The sequence below is a fragment of the Melanerpes formicivorus genome, unplaced genomic scaffold (genome assembly GCF_026170545.1).
Source record: "Melanerpes formicivorus ecotype bairdi unplaced genomic scaffold, bMelFor1.0.p_v2 SCAF_83, whole genome shotgun sequence".
NCBI lineage: Eukaryota > Metazoa > Chordata > Aves > Piciformes > Picidae > Melanerpes > Melanerpes formicivorus.
In genome coordinates, this window is record NW_027142435.1 from 1,886,606 (window position 1) to 1,913,742 (window position 27,137).

The window sequence follows — 27,137 nt, forward strand, 5'->3', positions numbered from 1 at the left end:
CAGGCCTGAGCATCAGGGACACGTTTATTGCTGTTCAGGTGTAGCTGGGAGCTGTGTGCACATGGGGAGGGGGCTTGGTGCTTATCCAGGCTCCTCTCAGGCTGCTGCAGAGCTCCAGAGCAGCTCCATGGCGAGGAGAAGGCGGCCAGGGTGGGCTGGCAGCAGCTGCAGGGAGCAGCCAAGGCAGCAGCTGAAGTTCAGCTCACACCGGGTGGGAGCAGGGGAGGTTAAGACTTGGTTGCTCAGTTGGGTTTGGTTGGGGTCAGCAGGGTGTGAAGCGTGGGCTGTCCCCCAGGGAGGACTCTTTGTGGTTATTTACAGCCAAATCCAGCTCCAGCTTCCTCACTTGGCTCCTGCTGCCTGGATAGGAGACACTGACAGACAGACATGGCCCTGACAGACAACAGCACAGGACAGGAAGGGGGCAGGAGGTGCCACTACACACACACACACACACACACAGAGGCTTTTGACTTGCCATTAGCTACATGGAAGTGCCCCAGCTCCCTCAGTACCCTTGGGAAGGAGTCTCTCATGCCTTGGGACAGCAGATTCTCTGATCTGCAACTGTCCAGGAGACCCCTGGAGGAGCTCACCCCAAATACTGCATCACCAGACAGCAGGAGGACAATCCAAGCTATTTCTGCCCCAGCCTTTATTCACAGAGACATCTCTGCCCCAGGGCTTGGTTTTTGCAGTCCCTACCCCCCTCCTCCTCTGCCCCAGAGGCCACCCCAGCTTGGACCCCCCAGGGCATGGAGATCCAACCCAGCCAGGGCAGAAGCTGCCCCAGCTCAGCCCCGAAGCAGTCACCGCTGCCAGGAGGCTGTGGGAGGAGGTGAGCTGACAGCCAGGGAAAGGTCACCCTGGGCACAGCCAGCCCTGTGCCAGCCTCTCCCTGCTGCTTCCTCAGAGCCTGAGCTGTGCTGCCCTGCCTGGAGCTGGGGGGAAGTGGGCACCTTGCCCACCCTAAGGCACTGCAGTCGCACTCCCTGGCTCCAGGTGCAGCCCTGGGGGCAGCTGCTGCCACCTGCAGCATTGCAGCAGGACAGAGCCAGGACTTTACAGATCCCAGCACCAGCTGCCCTCTGCCTGGGCACCCTGGTGAGGATGGGGATGGCCCATGGGCAGCCTGGGCATCAGAGGGCAATGTGACCAGCTGCTGCTTCCTCAGGGTCCTTTGGTATCTTGAGTTGGCCTGACAGTGCCCTGGGAGCTTTTGTGGATGCACCACCAGGCTGGGAGACACTGGAGCAGGTGGGAACTGTGGTCAGGTAGCCCCAGAGCACAGAGGTGTCACTCCTGGAGCACACAGGTGTCACTCCCAGAGACATGGATGTCACCTGGAGCACACACAGATGTCACCTGGAGCACAGAGGTGTCACTCCCAGGCACAGGGCTGCCCTACTCTGCTGGGAGCAGATGGATGTGCAGCCTGGAGCCCCCTCCCCAGCTGGCTACAGGAGCCTGTCCTGTGCCCCCTGGTACGAATGATTTGGCAGGCTCAGAGCCAGGCCAAGCTGCCTTGGGGGGCTGGAGGAGGGTCAGGTGTTTCTCTTTCTTCCTGGGCACTGCTTGGTTCAGGTTTGGATCACAGTGAAGTCTGAGAAAGTGGGGAAGGAACCCAAACCACCTTCCCTGGAATAAAAATAACAAAGCCTCCTTTGCCCACCTGGCTCAGGCTGGGGAGGAGGGCAGCCCCTGCTAGCCAGGCACACCACCCCAGGGCTGCCCACGGAGGCTTCCACCACTGGGCAGCAGATGTGTGACCTTCACTCTCCAGCCAGTGGAGCAAAGCAGGCAGCCAAGCTCACCCTGCCCCACCACCTGCCCGGGCTCCCCCCAGAGCCCATCCTCAGACACAAGTAAACATAAAAGAGAAGCTAAGAGGCACTAACGACGCACAGCCAGGGGGCTCAGGCTCGTCACCGCCAAGCCCGGCCCCGGCCGGCCCCAGCCAGCCACGGGGGAGCGCAGTCCCAGGCTCAGATCTCCTGCAGCGAGTGCCCAGGGTCGCTGCGCTCTCGCTTCACCCGCGGCTCCACCTCCGCCTCGCTGCCCAGGTCGCTGATGTCATCTGCAAGGGACAGCCCCCAGCGTCAGTGCCGGCTGCGGGGCCAGAGCTGCCTGTCCCCAGCCCCCCCGGCAGCCCTTCCCCCTCCCGCAGCACCGCCCCGCGGAACCTCCCCCCGGGGAGCAGAGCTACCTTTGTCCAGCAGCGCCGGGGACAGGGACGTGAGGTCACCGAACTGCAAGAGAGAGGAGTCACAGTGAGAGAGGCTCCCTGGAGACCCGAGGGCCAGACCTGCACCTTGGCATCTACCTGAAACAGGAGCCAGGCTCTGCCCAGGGGTGCCCAGGGACAGGGCAGGGGGCACAAAGCGGAGCCCAGGAGGCTCCACCTGAGCAGGAGGAGAAAGCTTTGGTGTGAGGCTGCTGCAGGCCTGGGGCAGGCTGCCCAGAGAGGTTGTGGAGCCTCCTCCTGTGGAGAGCTTCCAACCCCCCCTGGGCACTGTGCCCCTGGGCAGGCTGCTGGGGGAGCCCTGCTGGGGCAGGGGGCTTGGGCTGGGGGAGCTCCAGAGGTCCCTTCCAGCCCCCAGCATTCTGTGACTGATTGTGACGGATTGTGATTGATTGTGATTGATTGTGTGATGGATTGTGACTGATTGTCTGTCTGACTGATGGTGTGAGTGTGTGACTGAGTGACTGATTGTGACTGACTGTGTGATTGATTGATTGGTTGTGTGACTGGTTGTGTGATTGTGTGACTGATTCTGTGGCTGTGTGATTGATTCTGTGATTGTGTGACTGATTGGGTGATTGATTGGTTGTGTGATTGATTCTGTATGTGACTGATTGTGTGATTGATTCTGTGACTGTGTGACTGACTGTGTGATTGATTGTGTGATTGATTATGTAATTGTGTGATTGATTCTGTGATTGTGTGACTGACTGTGTGATTGATTGTGTGATTGATTGATTGATTGTGTGATTGATTCTGTGATTGTGTGACTGTGTGATTGATTGAGTGATTGATTGTGTGACTGTGTGATTGATTGATTGTGTGACTGTGATTGATTGTGTGATTGATTGTGTGATTGTGTGATGGACTGTGTGATTGATTGATTGTGTGATTGATTCTGTGATTGTGTGATTGATTCTGATTGTGTGACTGTGATTGATTGTGTGATTGATTGTGTGATTGTGTGATGGACTGTGTGATTGATTGATTGTGTGATTGATTATGTAATTGTGTGATTGATTCTGTGATTGTGTGACTGACTGATTGTGTGATTGATTCTGTGATTGTGTGATTGATTGATTCTGTGGTTGTGTGACTGACTGTGTGATTGATTGATTGATTGTGTGACTGATTGATACCGTGTCTGTGTGCCTGGCCGTGTGGCTGCGAGTGGCGGCGGGCTGGGGCGGGGCTGGGGCGGGGCCCGGGTGGGGCCGGGGCGGGGCGGGGCCGGGGCGGGACCGGGCCGGGGTGGGGCCGGGGCCGGGGCAGGGCCGGGGCGGGGCCGGGGCGGGGCGCTCACCTCGCCCATGACGGCGATGGGGGTCTCGCCGGTGGCGCGCGCCACGCGGTGCTCCACCAGGTAGAACATGTACTCGTCGTAGAGCAGCCGGATGAGGTGGAAGGAGCCGAAGCTGGCGGCGCTGCGCAGGGTCAGGTCCCGGATCACCATCGAGCTGCGGGCGACAGAACCCCTGCGCTGTGGCCCACGCTGAGGGCAGAGCCCGGGGCAGGCCACACAGCCGGCCCAAGGGCTGGAGCCTGGGTCCCGGGGAGCTGGGGCTGTGCAGCCTGCGGAGGAGAAGGCTCCAGGGGCACCTCAGAGCTGCTGCCAGGGCCTGGAGGCGTCCTGCAGGAAGGCTGCTCAGGGACTTCTGCCCAGGGTGTCTGGAGCCAGGCCAAGGGGGGAGGGTTTGAAGCTGAGGCAGGGCAGGGTTGGACTGGAGCTGAGGAAGAAGTTCCTCAGTATGAGGGTGGTGAGACTCTGGCACAGGCTGCCAGGGAGGCTCTGGATGCCTCCTCCCTCCAGGGCCAGGTTGGATGAGGCCTGGAGCAGCTGAGTCTAGTTGAGAGGTGTCCCTGCCCACGGCAGGGGGGTTGGAGTAGCTGAGCTCTGAGGTCTCCTCCAACCTGAGCCATTCTGGGTTCTGATGGGATTTTGTCACCCTGAAGATGCTGTGGAGCTCAGTGCTCTGCTCCTGCCTCTAACCCATGAGTACCAAAGCACTCCAAGAAGCTGATGGAATATCCTCTCCCCATCCTGTAAGGATGCAGGAGACACAGTGCTGCCTTCTCTACCTGGGCACAGCAGCAGTTAACCAGAGCTGCATGTGGGAGTGAAGACCTTGTCCTTGGCTCCTCCAGGAAGCCCTAAGCCCAGTGCAGAAGCACTGCCAGCTGAGAGAGGAGCTGTACCTGTAGAAAGACCACTTCAGCAGGAACTGCCTGGCTGCCTTGGGGAAGCTGGGGCTGCCCTCGTGGTGCTTCAGGACTTGAGTGACGACGTTGTCCAGCCAGCTGGCCCACTGGTCCAGAGAGCTCTGCTGCTGCAGGGTGAGCTTGAAATCCTGCTCCAGCTTCTGCACCATGCCTTCCTCACACTGGCACACCCACGAGGCTTGCTCCTGCTCAGGGAGAAGGGTTGACAGTGACTCCTGCCGAGCCTGCTGCATCCCAGCCCAGCGACTCAACTTCGTTTGAGTCTAGCAGAAGGGCTCCGGACCAGCTCCGAACCACAGAATGCAGCAGGTTGGAAGGGACCCCCCAAGGGCATCTTTGTCCAAGCCCCCTGCAGTCAGCAGGGACAGCTCCAACCACAGCAGGCTGCCCAGGGCCACAGCAAGTTTGACCTTGAATGTCTTCAGGGATGGAGCCTCCACCACAGCCCTGGGCAACCCAACCCTCATGGTGCAGAACTTCCTCCTGATGCCCAACCTAAGCCTGCCCTGCTCCAGTTCCAAACCATTGCCCCTGGCCCTGTCCCCACAGGCCCTTCTGAACAGCCCCTCCCCAGCCTGCCTGCAGCTGCCCCTCAGATACTGAGGTGTGAGGTGCCCCAGGAGCAGGTCCCACAGCTACCTGCACGTTGGCGAAGTCGACGCGGTTGAGGTCGCTGAGCATCTGGTTGATCTGGGAGGTGTTCTGCAGCACGGCACGGGCAGCCTGGGCCAGGTGGTTGAGGGAGGTGTATCTCCTCAGGGTCTGTGCAAAGGCACTCACCACCCCCACCTGCAACACAGGACACCCTCAGCAGGAGGCCACCCAGCTAGAAATGCTCCCTCGGTGCTGGGCTCAGGCGCTCAGGGCTCAGCTCAGCTGGGGACAAACCTTTCAGCTCCTCCAGCCCAACCACTCTGTCTGCCAAGGCTGGGGCTAAGCCATGGCCCTCAGCACCACAGCTCTGCAGCTCTGAAACCCCTTCAGGGATGGGGATTTAACCACCCCCCTGGGCAGCCAGAGCCAGGCTTTGAGAACCCTTTCAGCGAAGAAGTTTCTTTGAATGTCCAACCTAAACCTCCCCTGGGGCAACCTGAGGCCATTTCCTCTCCTTCCTCTCCTCACCTGACACTAGTGAGCAGAGACCAACCTCCACCAGGCTCCAGCCTCCTCTCAGGGAGCTGCAGAGAGCAATGAGGTCTCCCTCAGCCTCCTCCAGGCTGAACACCCCCAGTTCCCAGTTCAGCTGCTCCTCCCCAGCCCTGTTCTCCAGACCCTTCCCCAGCTTTGTTGCCCTTCTCTGGGCCTGCTCCACCTCCTCAATGTCCTCCTTGGAGTGAGGATCCCAAAACTGAACCCAGGATTCCAGGTGTGGCCTCCAGGTGTGTCCAGTCCAGGGGGACAATCCCTGCCCTCCTCCTGCTGCCCACAGCATTGCTGCTCCAGGCCAGGCTGCTGTTGGCCACCTGGGCACCCCCTGGCTCACGTTCAGCTGCTGTCACCCAGCACCCCCAGGTCCTTTCTGCTGGGCAGCTTTCCAGCCACTCTGCCCCAAACCTGGAACACTTCATGGGGCTAAGTTCATCCCACCCCTCAGACTTCTAACCTGCTTTCAGAGCACTCCATCAGCTGCTTCTTCAGCTTACAGGTTTCCAGCTCCATCCCTCTGCCATCACTCCCACCCCTTCTGATGTGGGCTGATGCCACCCCACTAGCCCAGGGGAAGGTGGCCAGAGCCCAGCAGTGACTTCCAGTCCCTCAGGAAAGCTTCTCCATGCACAGACAGAGCCTTCAGATCCCACCCCAGAGGGTGCTGCTGCTGCTGCTTACCTTGATCTGCACGACCTGGGGTGGGAATTCGCTCATGGCATTCATCAGCCACCCCTCCAGGCTCTTGGCGAAGTTCCGGATGGCTTGGGTCAGGGTGCCTGCAACGAGGCTGCAGGTGAGCACAGCCTCTGCCACAGCACCCTGGGGCATCCCCTCCTAGCCTGGGGCTGCTGTGCACAGAGCAGGGCTGGGCTGGCTGGCTCTGAGCAGGGAGGAATCAGCTGGGCCCAGGCCTGTGCTCCAACCTTCCTTCTTTGCTGATGTTGTTACTTAAACTGTCCTTGCTCTTCCTGTTCTTCTCCCAGAAGCCCAGCATGCTGCTGGGGGTGGGAAGGGACCTCTGGAGCTCACCCACTCCAACCCCCCTGCTCCAGCAGGGCCCCCACAGCAGCTTGCCCAGCAGCACAATGCCCAGGGGGGGTTGGAAGCTCTGCAGAGGAGGAGACTCCACAACCTCTGTGGGCAGCCTGCTCCAAGCCCCCAGCAGCCTCACAGCAAAGAAGTTTCTCCTTCTGTTCAGAGGGAACCTCCTGGGTGCCAGTTTGTGCCCATTGCCCCTTGTCCTGTCCCTGGGCACCACTCAGCAGAGTCTGGCCCCAGCCTCCTGCCCCACTCCCCCCAGGCCCTTTAGCTGCAGGAGACTCACTGGGCACCGGCCTGAGCACGTCTGGGATGAGGATCTCCACCAGGGCCTGGTACAAGATGTGATCACAGCTTCTCATCCATTTGAGGATGGGTTCATACTTGCACAGAGCAATCAGCTTGTCTTTTGGGAGGGTCCCTTCGTGTTCTTCACTGCAGGAGGAGGAGGGGGGAGGCAGTGTCAGCAGCAGGTTTGCCCTCAGTGCTTTCACTCTTCCTAACCTCACTTGGCAGCAGAAGTTTCTTTCATTCATGTTTGAAAGAGACATGAAAAGCTTCCTTCCAAAGGAAACATCTGATCCTTTGGACATGTCCTGTCTGACTCTGCAAGCACCTCTCCATCCATGGAGCAGAGGTTTGACCTCTCTGGCTACCATTTTCCCACCTCCAGAAGCCGAAAATGCTTCCTGGAGCTTCAAAATCTCCCCCCCCCAACAACAACAAAGCCTTTGGAGGTGCCCAGGGCACAGCAGCTCACCTGGCTGGCAGGGCTGCAGAGCCATCACTAGATGGTGTTTTGGGATTCCAGAAGGACTGCCACAGCTTCTCAATGTAATGGAACTGGAGATTCATGACAACGTCCAAAGTCGCCTGGCAATAAAGAGCAAGGTCTGGTTAGCTGCCCTGCTGCCACCCTGAGAGAGAGACTCCAGCTGCTGCCACCCTGAGAGAGAGACTCCAGCTGCTGCCACCCTGAGAGAGAGACTCCAGCTGCTGCCACCCTGAGAGACTCCAGCTGCTGCCACCCTGAGAGGGAGACTCCAGCTGCTGCCACCCTGAGAGAGAGACTCCAGCTGCTGCCACCCTGAGAGACTCCAGCTGCTGCCACCCTGAGAGAGAGACTCCAGCTGCTGCCACCCTGAGAGACTCCAGCTGCTGCCACCCTGAGAGAGAGACTCCAGCTGCTGCCACCCTGAGACAGAGACTCCAGCTGCTGCCACCCTGAGAGAGAGACTCCAGCTGCTGCCACCCTGAGAGAGAGACTCCAGCTGCTGCCACCCTGAGAGAGAGACTCCAGCTGCTGCCACCCTGAGAGACTCCAGCTGCTGCCACCCTGAGAGGGAGACTCCAGCTGCTGCCACCCTGAGAGGGAGACTCCAGCTGCTGCCACTCTGATGAAAGAATGGAGCAGAAAGGGCCTGGAATCATGGAAATGTTTCAGTTGGAGAAGCCCTCTGAGATCACCCAGGCCAGCCAGCAACCCAACCCCACCATGGTCACCAAACCATGGCCCCAACTGCCATGGCCACACATTGCTTGAACCCCTCCAGGGCTGGGGACTCCACCACCTCCCTGGGCAGCCTCTGCCAGTCCCTGACCACTCTTGCAGCAAGGAAATTGTTCCTCATGTCCAACCTAAGCCTCCCCTGGCACAATTTCAGGCCATTTCCTCTCCTTCTATCACCTGATCCTAGGCTCCAGCCTCCTCTCAGGGAGCTGTAGAGGGCAATGAGGTCTCCCTCAGCCTCCTCTTCTGCACACTGAACCCCCCCAGCTCCCTCAGCTGCTCCTGCCCAGCCCTGTTCTCCAGACCCTTCCCCAGCTTCCCCACTGGGGACCTTGTCCTTGAAGGGGCTGAAGCACCTCCAGGTGGGCACCAAGCTGTCTCCTCTTTTCCAGGGGACCTGCAACTCCACACCTCTGGTCTGCTTTAGTCTCTAAAACCAATGCAGGAGACTCCTGCAATGTTTTTTGAGGCACAAGATCAGCTCTGTCCAACCTTCCCCTCCCCTGCTGCAACCTGAGGCCATTTCCTCTCCTTCTATCACCTGATCCTGGGGAGAGGAAACCAATCCCCACCCCACTACAAGCTCCTGCTAATCAACAAGGCCTAAAAAGCAGGTCACAGGATGCCCAAGTGGCACTGAGTGCAACCTCTGAGCTGCAGCATGCAGCTGATGGTGCTGGGTGATGGCTCACAGCCAGCCCCAAGGCCAGGAGAGGTCCTCACCTCGCAGTGCCTCCTGTAAAGCAGCTGCAGAGCCTTCACGTCGTTCATGGTGACCCCTTCCTGCACCAGGACATTCCCCAGATCAGGGGCTGGGAACTCAGGGAAGACATGGGTTACATCTGGGCACCAAAACAAAGAAGATGGGGAGAGGTGGTGAGAGTGTGGAGCACTCAGGCAGCACCAGGGGTGGTGCAAGGGGATGCAGTGCACCTCGGGCACAGCCATCCTGGGGCCAGCACTGCAGATGTGGCCTCAGGCTTCAAAAGCTGAGGAGAGCACAGGCAGCAGGATCTAAACCACAGCTCCAGCAGCTATGGATCATGCTGGAGAGCTGTCAGGACAGCCAGGGCTGGCCTGCAGCAGGAATCCTTCCTCCCTCTCAAAGCTCCAAGCCTCGACATGAGCTCCCTGAGCCACCCAAGCAGCCTCCTCACCTATGAACTGCTGGTGGTGCTGACTCTGAGCAGCCACTGATTGCTCAGGGGTAGTGTGCAGGTTGCTGTTGGAGCCACTCTCTGCCACCCCATCCATCTTCTGAGCTGGTCTGTACCTGCATGGAGAGCATGGTTGGGATTTCCCCAGGCACAAGCAAAGCCTGGTGCCCAGCAGGTGCCACGCAGGGGCTGCACTTGGAGGGCTTATTTCTGCCACTTACTCCAGCAGAGGGGGGAAAGGAGAAGCTCCTCTTGCAAAGTGCTCTCCAAGGCAGAACTTAGGGCTGAGAAGTTTGCTCAAGGTGCCAGCACAAAAAGAGAAAATGGGAATCCCAGAATGGTAGAGGTTGGAAGGGACCTCTGGACATCAGTGAGTCCAACCCTCCTGCCAAGGAAGGTCACACAGGAACACATCCAGGTGGGTTTGGAATCACCCCAGAGAGGGAGGCTCCACAGCCTCCCTGGGCAGCCTGCTCCAGGCCTCTGCCACCCTCACAGTGAAGAAGTTTTCCCTTCTGTAGCATTCTTTGGGAAAGGTCCCTTGCCCAAGGCAGCCCTGGGGGCACCAGTAGTGAGCTCCAAGGTGCTGGCAGCACCTACCTCTGCTTCTGGTGGATGGGCTGCTGCCTCATGGCCATGTACTGGGTGTCCTCCTGCAGGCGGTTCAGAGGGGACTCAGGCTTCAGACGGATCCCATAGTAATGGTATTTGGAGTTGCCCCTGGAAGCATCACCACAGAAACTGCTTCAGAGCACATTCCCCAGTGGAAAGGGCTGGGATGTATAGCTTTGCAAGTGCCTCTGGGCTTGCAGTGCACCCTGCTCCTCACAGCACACCTGGGGCTGCTGCCAAGTGCTGCGTGAAGCAAAGCATCACAGAGTGGTGGTGGTTGGAAGGGACCTCCAGAGATCTCCAGGGGCACCTCCCACCAGCCCAGCTTGCTCAAGGCCTCATCCAACCAGGCCTTGAACACCTCCAGGGAGAGGGCATCCACAACCTCCCTGGGCAGCCTCTCCTCCCCACCCTCACTGCTAACAACTTCTTCCTCACATCCCATTCAAACCTCCCCCTCCGCAAGCTTCAATCCTTTCCCTCTCACCTTATCACCTCAAACCCTAGTAAAAAGTCCCTCCCCAGGCTTCCTTGCAGGCCTCTCTCAGGCTCTCAGCAGGTGTGACAGGAGGTGCAGGAGGGGGGGTTTGCTTTGATCCCAACCTGGTTCCCAGGCGGCGAGTCCTCAGCCCCATGAACACCGACCGGATCAGCTTGCCGAAGGAGGCAGCGTTCACCGGGTCCAGTTTGTGCTCCTGGCAGTGCCTCAGGTAATGGTTGTAGAGAGAGCTCCTGGGAAGGCTGACACCTTCTGCTGTCTCATAGTTGTCCAACAACCACTGGAGCTTTAAGGGTGGAAAAAGACAAATAAACAGAGAGGAGAGAAGTCTAAAGGGGCCGGAAGGAGCTGCGGCCGAGCAGGCGGCGATGCTTCCAAGAGCTCATCTGACACTGAGAGGCCCAAGAGAGCTGGAGGCTGGGTAATTAATTGGCAGAAGTTAATTTAGAGAACTCATCTGGGTTGGACTCCAAGCTCCCCCCCAAAACTAATCAGCCAAACACAACCACTCCCAGGTTCTTGCAGGAGCGTTCAAGCAGAGTCCACCTGCTGGCCCCGAGTCCGCCGTGGGTTCAGCTGCAGTCACAGAATCAATCAGGTTGGAAGAGGCCTCAGAGATCAGCAAGTCCAAGCTGTCACCCAGCACCTCCTGACAGCTAACCCATGGCTCCAAGTGCCACATCCAGTCCTTCTTGAACACCCCCAGGGATGGGGACTCCACCACCCCCCTGGGCAGCACATCCCAATGGCCAATTACTCTCTCTGGGAAGAACTTTCTCCTCACCTCCAGCCTAAACCTCCCCTGGCACAGCTTGAGACTGTGTCCTCTTGTTCTGGTGCTTCTTGCCTGGGAGAAGAGACCAACCCCCACCTGGCTCCAACCTCCCTGCAGGGAGATGGAGAGAGAGCAAGAAGGTCTCCCCTGAGCCTCCTCTTCTCCAGGCTAAGCAACCCCAGCTCCCTCAGCCTCTCCTCACAGGGCTGTGCTCCAGACCCCTCCCCAGCTTTGTTGCCCTTCTCTGGACACCTTCCAGCACCTCAACATCTTCCTTACACTGAGGAGCCCAGAAATGGACACAGGACTCAAGGTGTGGCCTAAGCAGTGCTGAGCACAGGGCAGGATGAGCTCCCTGCTCCTGCTGGCCACACTGCTCCTGCTGCAGGCCAGGATGCCCTTGGCCTTCTTGGCCCCCTGGGCACACTGCTCCTGCAGAGCCAAACCCCCAGCTGCAGGAACTTGTGGTTTTCCAGGAAGAAAGATGTTGAGACACTGCCTTAAAGAGGAAGAAAATGGAAAGGAAACCAACCAGGTTGCAAAGTCCTCATGGCTGGGAGGATTGGCATGGCTGCAACCTTTCCCTTCCCAAGCCAGTGAAGGGTTACCAAAGCAACCTGGAAAATCAGAGGGGGTCCTTCTAGCTGTCAGGACTGGCTGCCTGAGCTGCCTCTGACATTTCTGTGGAGGCAGGTTTGCAATTAATATCAATTATTGATCCCCAGCTGGTTGGAAAGGGCAGGCCCAGCACACAACATCAGCACAGGAACTGACAGGCAGAGAGAGCAACCCCCCCAGTAACCTTCTTTTGTTGGCCAAAGGACTTCAGTGTCAATAAAATAAAGACTGAAGTGGATCTTGGAAGGGAGGAGATGGACCACTGGACTCCAACCAGTAGCCTGGGGAAGAGCACTGTGGTTGTTCTTAGGGAGCTTTGGGATGAACATCTTGAAGACCTCCCTCTCCATCCAGCCCTGCATGCACAGGAGGCACAGCTCCAGCAGCAGCAGCAGATCAGTGGCAAGGCAGAAGTGGGGTTATGGATCCCACCAGCCACCAGCCACAGCAGCTCCTCACAGCACAGATCCAAGCACAAACCTGGGCCTAGAAATCAGTGGGACCTAACCAGGCACAAGGATGGAGAGGTTGGGACATGCTTGAGTGTCCTCCACTCCTGCTCCAGGATCTGCCTCTTTTCACAGCCTCACAGATGGCAGCAGGTTGGAAGGGACCCTCCAAGGGCATCTTGTCCAACCTGCCTGCCCTCAGCAGGGACAGCTCCAGCTAGAGCAGGCTGCCCAGGACCACAGCCAGGCCAATCCTGACAGTCTCCAGGGCCTCAACCACAGCCCTGGGCAACCTGTTCCAGTGTCTCACCACCCTCATAGTGCACAGCTTCCTCCTGATGTCCAACCTAAACCTGCCCTGCTCCAGTTTCAAACAGTGCCCCTGGTCCTATCCCCACAGGCCCTTCTGAACAGTCCCTGCTGCAGGCCCCCTTCAGACACTGAAATGCAGCTCTGAGCTCTCCCTGGAGCCTTCTCTTCTGCAGGCTGAACAGCCCCAGCTCTTTCAACCCCAAAGATTCACCACTTGCACTTGGAGAACTTTTGGGGTCCCAAATCCTCCACTTCATTGCTTGTGCTCTGTCTCAGTAACTCTGAAAATACCTCCTGAGCTGTGCAGTGACACAGAACTCCTCCTGACACCTGCAGTGACACAGAACTGCTCCTGACACCTGCAGTGACACAGAACTCCTCCTGACACCTGCAGTGGTACCTCTGGCACCTCTCTCCTTTGAGTCATTGTCAGTGCAGGGATTTCCTCTCTCTCTCAGCCCAAGCCAAGACCAGCCTCACTCCAACCTCCCACTGCTTCAACAGGGCTTGAATGAGACCCTTCAACCCTCCCCCAAGCATGTGCTCACTGTTAAGTGTTACTGCATGGGAGCCACACACCAGGCTGCAGAAGGCTCAGCAGGAGAGTGGGAACTTCACACAGAGCAGGGAAATCAAGGGCAGAGTGAGGAGACAGAGGGCTAGCAAATGGATTCAGCACAGCATTGTACCAGGTGTGGTCCTCCTTGAGGCATGGAAAGAGCAGGAAAGGCTTTCAGAGGAGCAAGGCTGCTGGGATGTGCTACCTGTGGGATCTGTGCCATGGAGTCACAGACTGGGAGGGGGTGGAAGGGACCTCTGGGGATCATTTGGTCCAACCCCCCTGCCAGAGCTGGGTCACTCAGGGCAGGAATGCATCCAGGTGGGGTTGGAATCTCTGCAGGGAAGGAGGCTTCCACCACCTCTCTGGGCAGCCTGCTGCAGGGCTCACACCAAAGAAGTTGCTGCTGCTGCTGCTGCTGCTGAGGGGGAAGCTGCTGCGCTCCAGCCGGCGCCGGCTGCTCCTGGCACTGGGCTCTGGATGCCACTGGGCAAAGCAGGGGGGGGGGGAGTGGAGGGGGGAAAAAAAACCAACCCAAAACTAGAGGAAAGGTTGTAAATGGTGATGGTCACTTACATGGCTGTTGAGCAAACTGCTTTTGTGTGATGTAATGCCTTCAGTTTTTTGGAGGTTTTCAATCGCCATTTCAAGCTACAGAGAAATGTGCAGAGGAGGGGGGAGGGAACCAAAACAACAACCAAAGAGGGGAAAACAAAACAAAAAGAAAGGAAATCAGAGAGTTAGCAACAGCCAGGATTTGTTTGTTTCTTTTATTAATAGTTGAATGATTAAATGCTTTCTGTCAACAGGCAGGGGAGAGAGGCAAACAGAGGAGGCACAGCCCTCGGGGGGCGAAGCTGCGGAGGAGTTATTGGCTGGCATGCAAACATCACAGCAAGGGGCACTGCCAGGGGGCAAGAGCCAGGCCAGGGGGCTTTTGGTCTTCCACTCCATGCAGTGCCCACTTCATAGCACCACAGAATGGCTCAGCTTGGAAGGGACCTCAGAGATCAGCTACGCCAACCTCTCCCTGTCGCAGGCAGGGACAGCTCCCGACTAGACTCAGCTGCTCCAGGTCTCATCCAGCCTGGCCTTGAGCATCCCCAGGGAGGAGGCAGCCACAGCCTCCCTGGGCAGCCTGGGCCAGAGGCTCACCACCCTGGTACTGCAGAACTTCTTCCTCAGCTCCACTCTAACCCTGCTCTGCCTCAGCTTCCAACCATTCCCCCTTGGCCTGGCTCCAGACCCCCTCAGCAAAAGTCTCTCTGCAGCCTTCCTGCAGGATCCCTTCAGGCTCTGAAGGGCAGCTCTGAGGTCCCTCTGGAGCCTTCTCCTCTCCAGGCTGCACAGCTCCCTCAGCCTGTGCTCACAGCAGAGCTGCTCCAGCCCTTGGATCACCCTTGTGGCCTCCTCTGCCCTCTCTCCAACAGCTCTGTGTCCTTATGCTGGGGACAGCAGAGCTGGAGGCAGGATTGGTGCTGAGGTCTCACTGGGTTGAGGAAACAGTTCAAGCAGGAGGTGCTGCACCATGGGGAACCAAAGGCTGCTTGCTGATGCAGCCTTCAGGAAATGAGTCAGGTGGTGGAGGGAGACATCAGCTTCCTTCCTGTGCTCAAGCAGCAGCAGTGCCCCTCGAGCAATGCCCCTTCCACCAGCACAGCAACACTGCCTGGCCTCTGGGCACTTTGGGCAGTGTCCCATGCAGAAGGGACAAAGCAGCCAGCCAGCCTCACACCTCCTGCACCAACACTCCAAGGGAAAGCTTCAGAGCAGCCCCCTGAGGATCCACTCATGGAAGGTCTCCAGAAGGCAGAGCCTAGGCTGGCACTGCCATTGCATGGCTCTGCTCCAGCTGCTGTTTCAGCCCATTGGGAGGAGCAGGACAGGGCCAGCAGAGCTGGGAGCTGAGGTGCCTTAAACACTGGAAGGTTTTATTCTAGGCTTTACCAAACACCTTCAGCCTGCTGAGGCAGCTCTGACACCACTGCTAATCTTGCTTTCAAGGCCTCAGTGGCAGCTCTGCCTCAAGCCTTCCTCAGGGTGTCTGGAGCCAGGCCAAGGGGGAATGGTTTGAAGCTGAGGGAGAGCAGGGTTAGGCTGGAGCTGAGGAAGAAGCTCTTCAGTACAAGGGGGGTGGGACACTGGAACAGACATCCCTGGACTGCCTTCAGGCCCTGCTTCACCCTCCTGAGCCTCTCCACAAGAGCCACAGACATTTTGTGTTACAACCCCTGCAGAAAGTCCCTTCCTGCATGCAAGGGAATGAATTTCTGTCAGAGGCATTCTCCTGCAGGCCACTTCCTGGGATCTTTCCTTGCTCCATCTCCTGTTAAACAGCTACAAACCAAATCTGTCTGTGGGACAAGACACAAACCCTCCTCGAGCTTTTCACCTTGTGCTCATCACCATGGAAACAAAAGCCACACACAAACCACCCAAAGCCCAGAGGCAAGCTGTGCAGCTTGGCAAGGTGCAGTCCCACGTAGGGTGAGAAGATCAGCAGCTCCTTCCTTCAGCAGAACCAGCTGGAGCAGAAACTCAGATGCTCTGATGCCAGTTTCTAGCCCTGGACAGTTCAAACTCCCTCACACACAGCTCTCACAGCAGCAGTGAAGCTCCAGCTGGCATTTTCTCTTCCACCTCAAGCTAAGGACATCTGCCCCACTTCCACCTAAGGCAGAGCACCTCTACTCCAGGACTAAAGGCAACCCCAAGGCACAAAGATGCCCAAACCATCAAGGCAACCTCCTAAAAGTCTGGGGGAAAAGGAAGTCCAACCCAAGCAGCCCAGACCTCACAGCTTCACAGACTGCACTGGGTTGGAAGGGATCCTCAAAGCTCATCTTGTCCAGGCAGCAGGGACAGCTCCAAGGAGAGCAGGCTGCCCAGGGTCACAGCCAGTCTGGCCTTGAATGCCTCCAGGGATGAGGCCTCAACCTGTTCCAGTGTCTCCCCACCCTCACTGTGCAGAGCTTCCTCCTGATGCCCAACCTAAATCTCTCCTGTCCCAAACAGTTTCAAACCACTGCCTCTCATCCTCTTCCCACAGCCCCTTCTGAGCAGCCCCTCCCCAGCCTGCCTGGAGGTCCCCTTCAGATATTGAGATGCAGCTCTAAGCTCTCCCTGGAGCCTTCTCTTCTCCAGGCTGAACAGCTCCAACTCTCCCCAGCCTCTCCCCAGAGCAGAGGTTCTCCAACCCTCTAATCACCTTGGTGGCCTCCTCTGGACACCCTCCAGCAGGTTTCTCTCCCTCTTGTGTTTGGGGCCCCAGAGCTGGACACAGCACTCAGGTTGAGGTCTCACCAGAAGATCTCACCTCCAAGAGTGCTGAGCAGGGGACTTGCCCCTGTTTTTTTCTCCCTGGGTGCTGCTGTTCCCATTTTCCCATCCAGCCACACACCCTGAGTTACACCCACAAGTATCTTTACACACACAAGTCAGCCAGGAAAGGGAGGAGAGCAGGGTCCCAGAGACTGAGCTGCAGGCAGCAGCTGCTCCAAAGGCCTGGTAGGTTCTCAGGTCCAAGCCCTGGTAGGTTCTGAGACCCAAGGCCTGGTAGGTTCTGAGACCCAAGGCCTGGTAGGTTCTGAGACCCAAGCCCTGGTAGGTTCTCAGGTCCAAGCCCTGGTAGGTTCTCAGGTCCAAGCCCTGGTAGGTTCTCAGGTCCAAGGCCTGGTAGGTTCTGAGACCCAAGCCCTAGTAGGTTCTCAGGTCCAAAGCCCTGGTAGGTTCTCAGATCCAAGCCCTGGTAGGTTCTCAGGTCCAAGCCCTGGTAGCTTCTAGCTGCAGAAAGGCTTTTTTGGGTTAAGAGTTGGACCCCTCTACCTCCCCCCTCCCCAACACCCAGAGTTGCACCCTGTGCTTCTGCCAACCTGGCCACCTTGAGTGACAGGATTCAAACAATGGAGAGCTTGGAAACATTTCTGATTTGATCAACATCAGCCCTAAAATCCATTTTCTGTAGCCTGGACAGAAGAGACAATGGTGTAGGAGATGGAGACAAAGGCTCCTTGGTTGCTGTTCACTTGGCACCACCATCCTGGCATAGATTCAGGGAATGGGTTGGGTTGGAAGGGATCATTTCACTCCAACCCCCCCTGCCACACCTTAGGTGCTCATCAGCCACTGTGTCAGTAATGCATTTTGCAGGGCTCTTCCCAATCAAAAAGCTGTTTCTGAGCTTCTTCCTTGCCAAGCCCAGTGCTCAGACCTTGCACTCAGCAGGAAATGGAAGTGCAGACAACTGGGTTGAATTGCAAAAGTCAAAATGTGGCTCTTGGGGGGGATAAAACCCCCCAAAGCGTGGGGGTGGGGGGGAATAAAACCCCCAAAGGCCTGGGGATGGGGGGAATAAAACCCCCCACAGCTTGGGGATGTTCTTATCTCCAGGCTGTGACATCTCAGTGATCCCCCAAAGGAATCCAGAGCATGGGCTGGGTCAGAAGGGAGCTCCAAAGGTCACCCAGCCCAACCCCCCCGCACTCAGCAGGGACATCCTCCACTAGGGCAGGTTGCTCAGAGCCTTGTTGAGCCTCACCTTGACCACCTGGCAGGGATGGGGCCTCAACAGCCTCCCTGGGCAAGCTGCCCCAGCGTTCCACCACCCTCTGATGGTGCAGAGCTCAGCTCATGACAAACCTCTGCCCACCAGCGAGAGCGCAGCGCAGAGTCCCCTGGGCAGAGGCAAGCCAAGCCCCTGCGGTACACCAGTGTCTGTTCTGTCCCTGCTCTTTGCAAGGCAAGTTACACAGAATCACACAGAGATAACAGCCAGGGAGGTTCATTTGGGCAGGGTTTTCCCAGTTCCCTTGGGGCTGAAATGCTCAGCCCCCTGAGCCCCCAGGCCTGCAGGGCTACATACCGTTGCTGGAGAGGAGCGTGAAGTATGTGACAGAGAGTGTCTAGTGTTTTCCATCCCCCCATGAATGAGATAGGCTCCTGAGCTGGAGAGGATCTGACTTCCCCCAATGTCCATGGTGATGCCCACCATGTTGTGAGAGGGAATGGCTGTAGGAGAGGATGTCGCTGTAGTCACCTGAGCTCCTCCACCTCCCTGGGCTTCGAAGTAGGAGGCGGCGCTGCTGGGCGCGTAAAGCTGAGCCTCGCTGCTGTACGCGTAGGTGGCTCGGCTGGGAACAGCAAGAGGGCAGGGTCAGAGCAGCAACCACAGCAGCACAGGCTCATGGAATCACAGGCTCAGAGCAACAGAATCATAGAGTCAGGCAATCATCAAATCATTGAATCACAGAATCACAATCCTAGAATCACAGAGTCCTAGACATGGGATCATGGAATCACAGACTCACAGAGTCAGGGAATCATAGACTCATGGGATCATAGAATCATTGAATCATAGATTCACAGAGTCAGGGAATCAGACTCATGGGATCACAGAATCATTGAATCATAGATTCACAGAGTCATAGACTCATGGAATCATGGAATCATAGACTCACAGAGTCAGGGAATCATAGACTCATGGAATCATTGAATCATAGATTCACAGAGTCATAGACTCATGGAATCATAGATTCACAGAGTCAGGGAATCACAGACTCATGGGATCACAGAATCAGACTCAGAGAGTCATAGCATCATAGAATCATGGGATCATAACCATAGAATCATAATCACAGACTCATGGGATCGTAGAATCACAATCATTGAATCCCAGAATCAGAATCACTGCATCATAGAATCATCAAATCCCAGCATGCTGGGGGTGGGAAGGTCCCCTTCAGATGTGGAAATGCAGCTCTGGACTGGAGTCTGGCTAGAACTGCCCCCCCTGCACACAGCCTAGCCCAGGCAATGGTTGCTCCTCCTCTTCCTCCTGCTAACGTTGGCCAGTGCCAGCTGCAGTGCCAGGATGGAAGGAGCCTGGGAGGAGCAAAGGTCTGGGGTGGGAGCAGGGCCCTGTTACAGCCAACAGGAGACTCTTACATGGTTCCATTGGTATAAACAGCTTCTCCTCCTTCCACATACTGGACCTGGGATGGATAAACGTGCTGCACCGACTGCACCTGCAACGAGCACCACAGCCTGGAGTTACTGCCTCAGAGAGCCATGGAAGGGCTTGGCTTGGAAGGGACCTTCAGGATCATCCAGCTCCAACCCCCTTGCCATGGGCAGGGACACCTCCCACCAGCCCAGCTTGCTCAAGGCCTCACCCAGCCTGGCCTTGAGCACCTCCAGGGAGGAGACATCCACAACCTCCCTGTGCCAGGGTCTCCCCAGAGTCAAGAATTTCTTCCACATCCCCAGTCTCCATCTCCCTTCCTCCAGCTTCAATCCATCCCTCTCATCCTACCACTACAAGCCTCTGTCAAATTAAAAGCATCCATCAAATCCCCCAGACTAGGAAAGCCACAAAGCTCCTTCCTAAGCTTTAAATATCTTGAGAGGTTCTTTTGCCATCAGGCTAAGAAAGGGAGCCAGAGCTGGAGAAAGCTGCTTGCAGTGGTCTCCACTTCTCCAACTGCACAGAAGCCTTCAAGGGCCTGGGCTTCCCTAAGCAGCTCCCTGGCACCCTCTCAACTGCCATGTGGGGCTCCCTGTGAGGTTTCTCACCCTGGAGATATTACCTGTTGTGGAACCTGCTGCACTCTGGGGACAGAGATCTGCTGCATCTGTGCTCCTTTGGGAGCAGAGCCTGCTGCTTGCACCAAAACCCTCTGAAAGAAGAAGAGACAGTGACACACTCACTTCCAGGCTGTGGCACAGGAGGCTTTCTCTCCCAGACTCTCATAGAAACCTTTGACACCTCCAGCAGCAGCAGCTGCAGCCCTGAGCAACCCTGCAGCCCCCATCCTTCCAGTGGGATCTGCACAGGACCCCAGCCTGAGCCCAGCACCCTCTGCTCTTGGTGCCACACTCAGCACTCTGAGGTTGGACTCACATCTTGTAGAGTGCTCAGCACCTTGCAGATCATAGAATCCCAGCATGGCTCAGGTTGGAAGGGACCTCAGAGCTCAGCTATTCCAACCTCCCTGCCATGGGCAGGGACACTTCTCAACCAGACTTGGCTGCTTGAGCCCTCATCCAGCCTGGCCTTGAGCACCCCCAGGCAGGAGGCAGCCACAGCCTCCCTGGGCAGCCTGTGCCAGAGTCTCACCACTCCGATACTGAAGAACTTCTCCCCCAGCTCCAGTCCGACCCTGCTCTCCCTCAGCCTCAAGCCATTGCCCCTTGGCCTGTCTCTAGACACCCTCAGGAAATGACATCTCCTGCTTTGGCCCAGCTCAGCTCCTTGGGTCACCTCCTGCTCCTGCTGCCTCCCAGCCAAAAGAATCCCTCAGCCCCAACCTGTGAGATGAAGCCATCCTGCTCACACAGCCTTTGCTCACACTGGAAGGCAGACCAGTGACCAACACCACCAAAGCCTGCAGCCTCACAGCAGTCATGCTGCCAGCAGCTCATCCCTAGTGCTCTCTTTGTCCTGCTGGTGAGAAGGGAAGGCTCTGGACACTCCTCTTCAGCAATCTTCCACCATATTCTGGCTCTTCCTTAATCCCTGGAGTTCCACCTAAACCTCCACCTCATGCCAACAGCACTGACAATGGCTGGAGGGGGAATTTCAGCATCCAAAGCTGCTGGATCTTCTGAGCTTCTTTCAGGATGTTGTCACAGCCACATTCCCACCAGTGACTGATGGTCCCCAAGCTCCTGGACACCAGTGACCAGCAGGGTCCACACCATTCCACCACAAACAAGAAGAGGCCCCCAGGGAAACTGAAGATGGGAAGGGTGAGAGGTGACAGAGAGCTGGCCAAGCACAGAGCCAATCACACCATGGCCATGGCCACATCTCCTGGAGTGCTCCCACCAAGTCCTGGGGTTTTAACTGTTCCTTTCCCCCAGGCCTCCAATGGCAGCTGCTTCTGCTCCCTTGGGAGCTGGAGCAGGGTGTAGCTGAGTTATCCCCACCCACCCCTCCAGCTTCCTGCAACAGAAACTCCTTCTGCCAGTTCCCCAAAGGGGCTAAAAAGGAACCAGCTTTACTTAACCCTTCCTGTTTTGCACCAGGCAGCTCCCATTCATCAGCTGAAGTTCTCTCCTCTCTCCTATCAGAAGAGCTCCCAAGTGCTTCAGATTGATGTCTATGAATTATGAATCCTCCTCCTCAATTGCAGATGTCAGGATCCACCTACCAAAGGAAGAGGCCAGCACGTGGCTCCTCCAACCCTCTTCTCTGCATTAGTTCTCCCTCCACCTCTTGCTTCTGCAGCTCTCTACCTCCTCTGCAGAGCTGCTTTGCAGGACTCCTTCCTTGCCTCCTGGCTTCTTACTGCCACATCAAATAATGACAAGAGAGGTCTGCAGTGAAGCAAGCATCCCAGTGGCATGGAGGGGCTGCCCTGGGTCACCAAGCTCCAGCCTAAGTCATGTGTCTGCAGGAGATCCCCATGGCCTCCAGCAGCACACAGTCACAGCTTCACAGACTGCAGCAGGTTGCAAGGGACCCTCCAAGGGCATCTTGTTCAACCTCCCTGCACTCAGCAGGGACAGCTCCAGCTAGAGCAGGCTGCCCAAGGCCACAGCAAGTCTGATCTTGAATATCTCCAGGGATGGGACCCCAACCTGTCCCAGTGTCTCCCCAGCCTCACTGTGCAGAACTTCCTCCTGATGCCCAACCTAACTCTGCCCTGCTGCAGTTTCAAACCATTTCCCCTGGCCCTATCCCCACAGGCCCTTCTGAGCAGGCCCTCCCCAGCCTGCCTGTAGGTCCCTTCCAGATACTGAAATGCAGCTCTGAGCCCTCCCTGGAGCCTTCTCTTCTCCAGACTGAACTCTCCCAGCCTGTCCCCATAGCAGAGCTTCTCCAGCCCTCTGATCACCTTTGTGGGTCCCCTGCAGCAGGTCCATCCCAGTCTTGTGCTGGGGATCCCAGAGCTCACTACCTCAATGAGCTGATTAACAGCTCTCTCCCTCACATAAAGGCCTGGATGACAATCCCTCTGGCAGGCAAGCAGGTCCCTTCTCCATGGCAACAGCCTCCCCAGCTGCTGGTCCCTTACCTGCTGCGAGGCTGGCACCGGCTGCACCACCGGCGCCTGGGCTGCTGCTGAAGTGTGAAGTGCCACAGAAGCTGCTGAGTCTGATCCTCCCTCTGAACTCTGCATGCTCACTGCTGGAGGGGAGAGAGCAGAGGGGAGAGATCAGCAGGGGCACAGCAGAGCCACACAGCCCAGAGGATGCCCCAGGAAGCAGAGTTTGACAGGAACAAAATCCCAGTGGAAGATGCAGGGGAAGTGAGAGGAAGGGAGGTAGCTGCCTTCCTACACCCAGGGCTCCTTTTAGGCTCTGGAGCTAATTTTAATACAAGGATTGTGTTAATAAAAAAAGAAAGTTGCACAATTGTTCCCCAGAAAGGAGAGGGAAGGAGCAGAAAATGCACTTCTAAATATAACCAAAAAGTAGGGCTGGAAAACGATGGAGTCAGAGAGGGGACAGCTGGGAGGCTAAGAGCAGGTTTCAGAGGTGATTTGTTTCTCCCCCTCTGCCTTTTCAGAGCACCATGGAACGGCTCAGGTTGGAAGAGACCTCAGAGATCATCTACTCCAACCTCTGTGGAGGTTCAGAGTGGGTTGGGTTGGAAGGCACCTTCAAGATCACAGTCTCACAGTCTCACCAAGGTTGGAACAGACCTCAAAGATCATCGAGTCCAAGCTGTCACCACAGACCTCAGGACTAGACCATGGCACCAAGTGCCACATCCAATCCCCTCTGGAACACCTCCAGGGATGGGGACTCCACCACCTCCCTGGGCAGCACATCCCAATGGCCAATGACTCTCTTGGTGAAGAACTTTCTCCTCACCTCCAGCCTAAACCTCCCCTGGCACAGCTTGAGACTGTGTCCTCTTGTTCTGGTGCTGCTTGCCTGGGAGAAGAGACCAACCTCTGCCTGGCTACAACCTCCCTTCAGGGAGATGGAGAGAGCAAGAAGGTCTCCCCTGAGCCTCCTCTTCTCCAGGCTAAGCAACCCCAGCTCCCTCAGCCTCTCCTCACAGGGCTGTGCTCCAGACCCCTCCCCAGCTTCTCTGGACACCTTCAAGTCTCCCAATGTCCTTCCTAAACTGAGGGCCCCAGAACTGGGCACAGGACTCAAGGTGCAGCCTAACCAATGCAGAGTACAGTTCCAGCCCCCCCTGCCACGGGCAGGGACCCCTCCCACCAGCCCAGGTTGCTCAAGGCCTCATCCAGCCTGGCCTGGAACACCTCCAGGGAGGAGGCAGCCACAGCCTCCTTGAGCAACCTGCTCTGTGGTGAGAAGAGCCCTGATCCAGCTGCTGATGTTTCAGATAGGGCCAAGTTTAAGGCTCTGGTTGCTCCAGGTGGTAGCTGCTGGCACATGGAGCAGCACCTCCGTGGAAGGCCCTGCAGAAATCTGCGTGCCAGGTTGCATCACCACTGAATGAATCAGGCAGATAAGGAGGCTGCTGTGCTCTGGAAACCTTCTGTTTACACACAGCTCTCTTGGTATCCAAGCAAACAGTAGTGACAGGAAAGGAAATACAGAAAAGAGTCAAAAAATAAAGCCCCAAACAACTCCTAACTTCTGGGTGCTATTTCTGGTTCTGCCACCAGCTTGCTCCATGACCTTCAGCAGGATGCTTCCCTCTCCCCCTGCTTCAATTTCCCCACTCCTAAAAAAGCCACAATTGTCCCCCTAGGTGAAGAACTCCCTGCCTGATCTCAGAGGGCTGTCAAAGTCTGAATGCATGTGAGAAAGGCCAGGAGTAATCTTACAAGCCTGCAGGGCTGATAAAAACTCCACTTGTCACCGGTTCATTCAGAAGCCACCTTGCCTGCCATGTAAATAGCCTGGGCTTTGTTCATCCCTCCTGCTCAAACCAGCTCCAAAACGCTGGGGAAACAGAGATAAGAGAGGGTTTGAAAACATCCTCCAGATTCAGGCTCGCAGGGAGAGGGAGGGGGGAGGGCTGGAGAAGAGAAAAGGAGAGGGCAGCACAAGAGCAGCACACAGCCAGCTCCCCGTGAGCAGCATCCTCTGCAAGGGGTCCCTGAGCTGCCAGACAGGGCAGGAGGGATGCAAGGGAGCCCCTGGGAGCCAGAGGGGTGCCCCTGGGTGCTGGGCTCATGCCCACAGAGCTCTGCCATGCAGAGCAGAGGGAGCTGCAAGTGTTTTTCCACAGAATGTTTGAATGTAAACTCTGAGCTCCTGAGAGCTCAAACAGCAAAACGTTTGGGAGCTAAGCACCCAGCCCTCCAGCTGCCAGAGCCCAGCCAGAGCAGGGACCCTGCTTTGTTTGCCAGAAGGTCTAGGGAGCTTCTCCTGCCCCCTCTGCTCTGCCCTGGGGAGACCACCCCTGCAATACTGTGTCCAGTGTGTGGCTCAAGAGAGACAGGGATCTGCTGGAGAGAGTCCAGTGGAGGCTATGAGGATGACTGGGTGCAACTCCCCACTCCTGACCTAAAGGAGGGGTGGGACTGGCACCACCTTGGCTGTCATGGAGCACTGAGGTCTTGCATGTAAGCCTGAGGTCTGGTGTTCACCTCCCTTTACTTTTTTGAAGGTGGAAAGAAGTAAAACAGATTAATTACCTTACCAGGAACAAATTAACTGCTCCCTAGTGCACCAGAACCAGAGGGCTGGAAGCCATCCCCCGTGGGAAGAGGCTGAGAGGGTTGGGGTGGTTCAGCCTGGAGAAGAGAAGGCTCCAGGGAGACCTTAGAGCAGCCTTCAGTACAGGGAGAAGTTGTTCAGGAGGAGGCTGGTGAGACCCTGGCACAGGCTGCCCAGGGAGGCTGTGGCTGTCTCCTCCCTGGAGGTGTTCAAGGCCAGGCTGGGTGAGGCCTTGAGCTGGGCTGGTGGGAGCTGTCCCTGCCCATGGCAGGGAGGTTGGAACTGGCTGATCTTGAAGGTCCCTTCCCAGCCAACCCATCCCATGAAAACAAGCAGGGCTCACAGCCAGCCACATTTCCACCTCCAGTTTGATGACACAGCCATGGATTCTTCACAGGTACCTTGACCTTTCCTGCAATCAGTGGGAAGCCTGGAAGCTGAACTGACCCAAGGAAGCATTTCTGACCCCACAGCATTGCTCTCCAGGGCTCAAAATGCAAACCCAAGCTTTGTCTTTTCTCTCTTTCTCTCCCTTTGTGTGCTTGGGGTTTGTGCATTTCTTGCATGCTTTGGAGAGGAAGGTTTCCATATGCAAAGAGTTATTTGGCTCCTGGAACTTTCATTCAGGTTTAGCTGGCTGGGGGCTTAGATAAATAGCAAAAGCAGAACCAGCACTAAGTGAATTCAGGAGGAAGAAAAATGCAGTTTAAGCAGCACATTTTCTCTGGGCTCTGAGTGGTATTTGCTGCCCTGACTACAGCAAAAAGAACTGGGGAGGGGTTTGGACATTGAATAGATTCACCACTGAGACTCAGCACCCTCCAAAGTGCCTGGAGGTGACAAAAGGAATGCAGGGAAGAGTGGATTTGGGCTTTCTTGGCTAGCTGATGCTCACTATCCACCAGCTTCACCCACCACCCTCTCTGCCACATTTATGTGCCTGAAGAAACCCTCCTGAAATAGTTTCCATCTCATTCAACATTTTTAGCCCAGTGTTTATTTAACAGTTTGCCCTCAGCAGGCATTGGCAGTGCTTGGACCTGCAGTGTTTCATTCATGGAATGGTTTGGGTTGGAAGGGACCTTCAGCATCATCCAGCTCCAACCCCCTGCCGTGCACAGGGACAGCTCCCACCAGCCCAGGCTGCTCAGGGCCTCATCCAGCCTGGCCTTGAACACCTCCAGGGAGGAGGCAGCCACAGCCTCCCTGGGCAGCCTGTGCCAGACTCTCCCCACCCTCACTCTCAAGAGTTTCTTCCTCCTCTCCAGTCTCAATCTGCCTTCTTCCAGCTCAAAGCCACTGTCCCTCCTCCTGGCACTCCTAGCTCTTACCACAAGTCCCTCCCCAGCTCTCCTGGAGCCCCTTTCAGGTACTGGAAGGCTGCTCCGAGGTCTCCCTGGAGCCTTCTCTTCAATCCTCCATTAGCCTTGGATGCTGTCAACCAGAGACAGCTGAGAAGTGAACCTGAGGAGACAACTTCCTCGTGGTGAGGGTGGCAGAGCCCAGGAGCAGGCTGCCCAGAGAAGCTACAGAGTCTCCTCTGGAGACATTCCAAACCCACCTGGATGCATTCCTGGGTGACCCTCGCTCTGGCAGAGGGGGGGATGGCTTGGACTGGATGAGCTCTGGAGGTCCCTTCCCAACCTCTGCCACTCTGTTGATCTTCAAAAGGCAGAGAAGGCCTCACAGAGCCTGCCCCTGATTAGGTTCAATTAATTCCAAGCAGAAGCTTGGCTAAGTGCTCCAGTTACCTGGAAACACAGATAAACCCCAAACACACGTTCCAAGGGCAGCAGCAGAGCTGGGCTTGGGGTTGGTTGGATGCTGATTTATTTATCTTCTTTTATTTATCAGGTTTTTTTTCTCTCCCCTCCCTTCCCCCTGCCCCCCCAGGAACCTGTTCCTCTCATGGAAAAATACCAAATTGGAAATGGCTTTTATTAGCAAGTTAATAATACACCAAAATACAAATAGACACCCAGCCTTGGGTTAGATTTCATGGAATCAAATCAAGTTTATATATAGAGGGAGAGACAAAGGATTGCTGGGGAGCAGCAGCTCACTCATCTTTGTGGGGTCTGTAAAGGTGGCTTTGAGGCAGGCAGGAGTGAGCAGGGAGTGCTCCTGTGCTGCCTGGGACAAGTTGGAGTTTCCTCAGGAGCCAGCTGAGGTGGAAGAGCAGGAGCTAGGCTGGTTGGAATGGTGCTGGCAGCAGCCCCCAGGGGGTAAATCCCAGGTGTGAGGAGGAGCTCAGGTCTTCACCAGGGGCAAATGAACGTAGGGAAGCTCTCCCCTGTTCCCAAACCTGTCCTGGTTTCTTGCAGGGTTAATAATGTGAGTGCTCTCCAGAGTCAAAAGGCAGGGTTGGATCCCTCAGAGCTGGACACACAGTTATGGACTGCTTTGGG

General features: G+C 56.6%; 1 protein-coding gene across 6 annotated transcripts in view; it reads right to left on the reverse strand.

Annotated features, from left to right (window-relative positions):
• The window catches only part of RFX2 (regulatory factor X2), a 41,216-nt gene continuing 14,079 nt past the window's right edge, over window positions 1-27,137 (reverse strand). Inside the window, exons 2-18 of one of the 6 annotated variants that reach the window (XM_068165081.1) lie at window positions 22,158-22,267; window positions 19,725-19,814; window positions 19,084-19,163; window positions 18,002-18,269; window positions 13,717-13,791; window positions 10,532-10,713; window positions 9,917-10,036; window positions 9,317-9,432; window positions 8,883-9,001; window positions 7,410-7,522; window positions 6,936-7,084; window positions 6,290-6,387; window positions 5,102-5,251; window positions 4,439-4,647; window positions 3,546-3,699; window positions 2,207-2,249; window positions 1-2,077 (exon numbers count right to left, since the gene is read on the reverse strand). In XM_068165081.1, coding sequence (XP_068021182.1) covers window positions 1,986-2,077; window positions 2,207-2,249; window positions 3,546-3,699; window positions 4,439-4,647; window positions 5,102-5,251; window positions 6,290-6,387; window positions 6,936-7,084; window positions 7,410-7,522; window positions 8,883-9,001; window positions 9,317-9,432; window positions 9,917-10,036; window positions 10,532-10,713; window positions 13,717-13,791; window positions 18,002-18,269; window positions 19,084-19,163; window positions 19,725-19,814; window positions 22,158-22,262 — 2,163 coding nt within the window. In that variant the 5' untranslated portion in view covers window positions 22,263-22,267 and the 3' untranslated portion in view covers window positions 1-1,985. Of the gene's footprint in view, window positions 2,078-2,206; window positions 2,250-3,545; window positions 3,700-4,438; window positions 4,648-5,101; window positions 5,252-6,289; window positions 6,388-6,935; window positions 7,085-7,409; window positions 7,523-8,882; window positions 9,002-9,316; window positions 9,433-9,916; window positions 10,037-10,531; window positions 10,714-13,716; window positions 13,792-18,001; window positions 18,270-19,083; window positions 19,164-19,724; window positions 19,815-20,445; window positions 20,560-22,157; window positions 22,271-27,137 lie in introns of those variants that run through there. The other 5 variants (XM_068165083.1, XM_068165080.1, XM_068165079.1 and 2 more) reach the window with 5 other exon arrangements.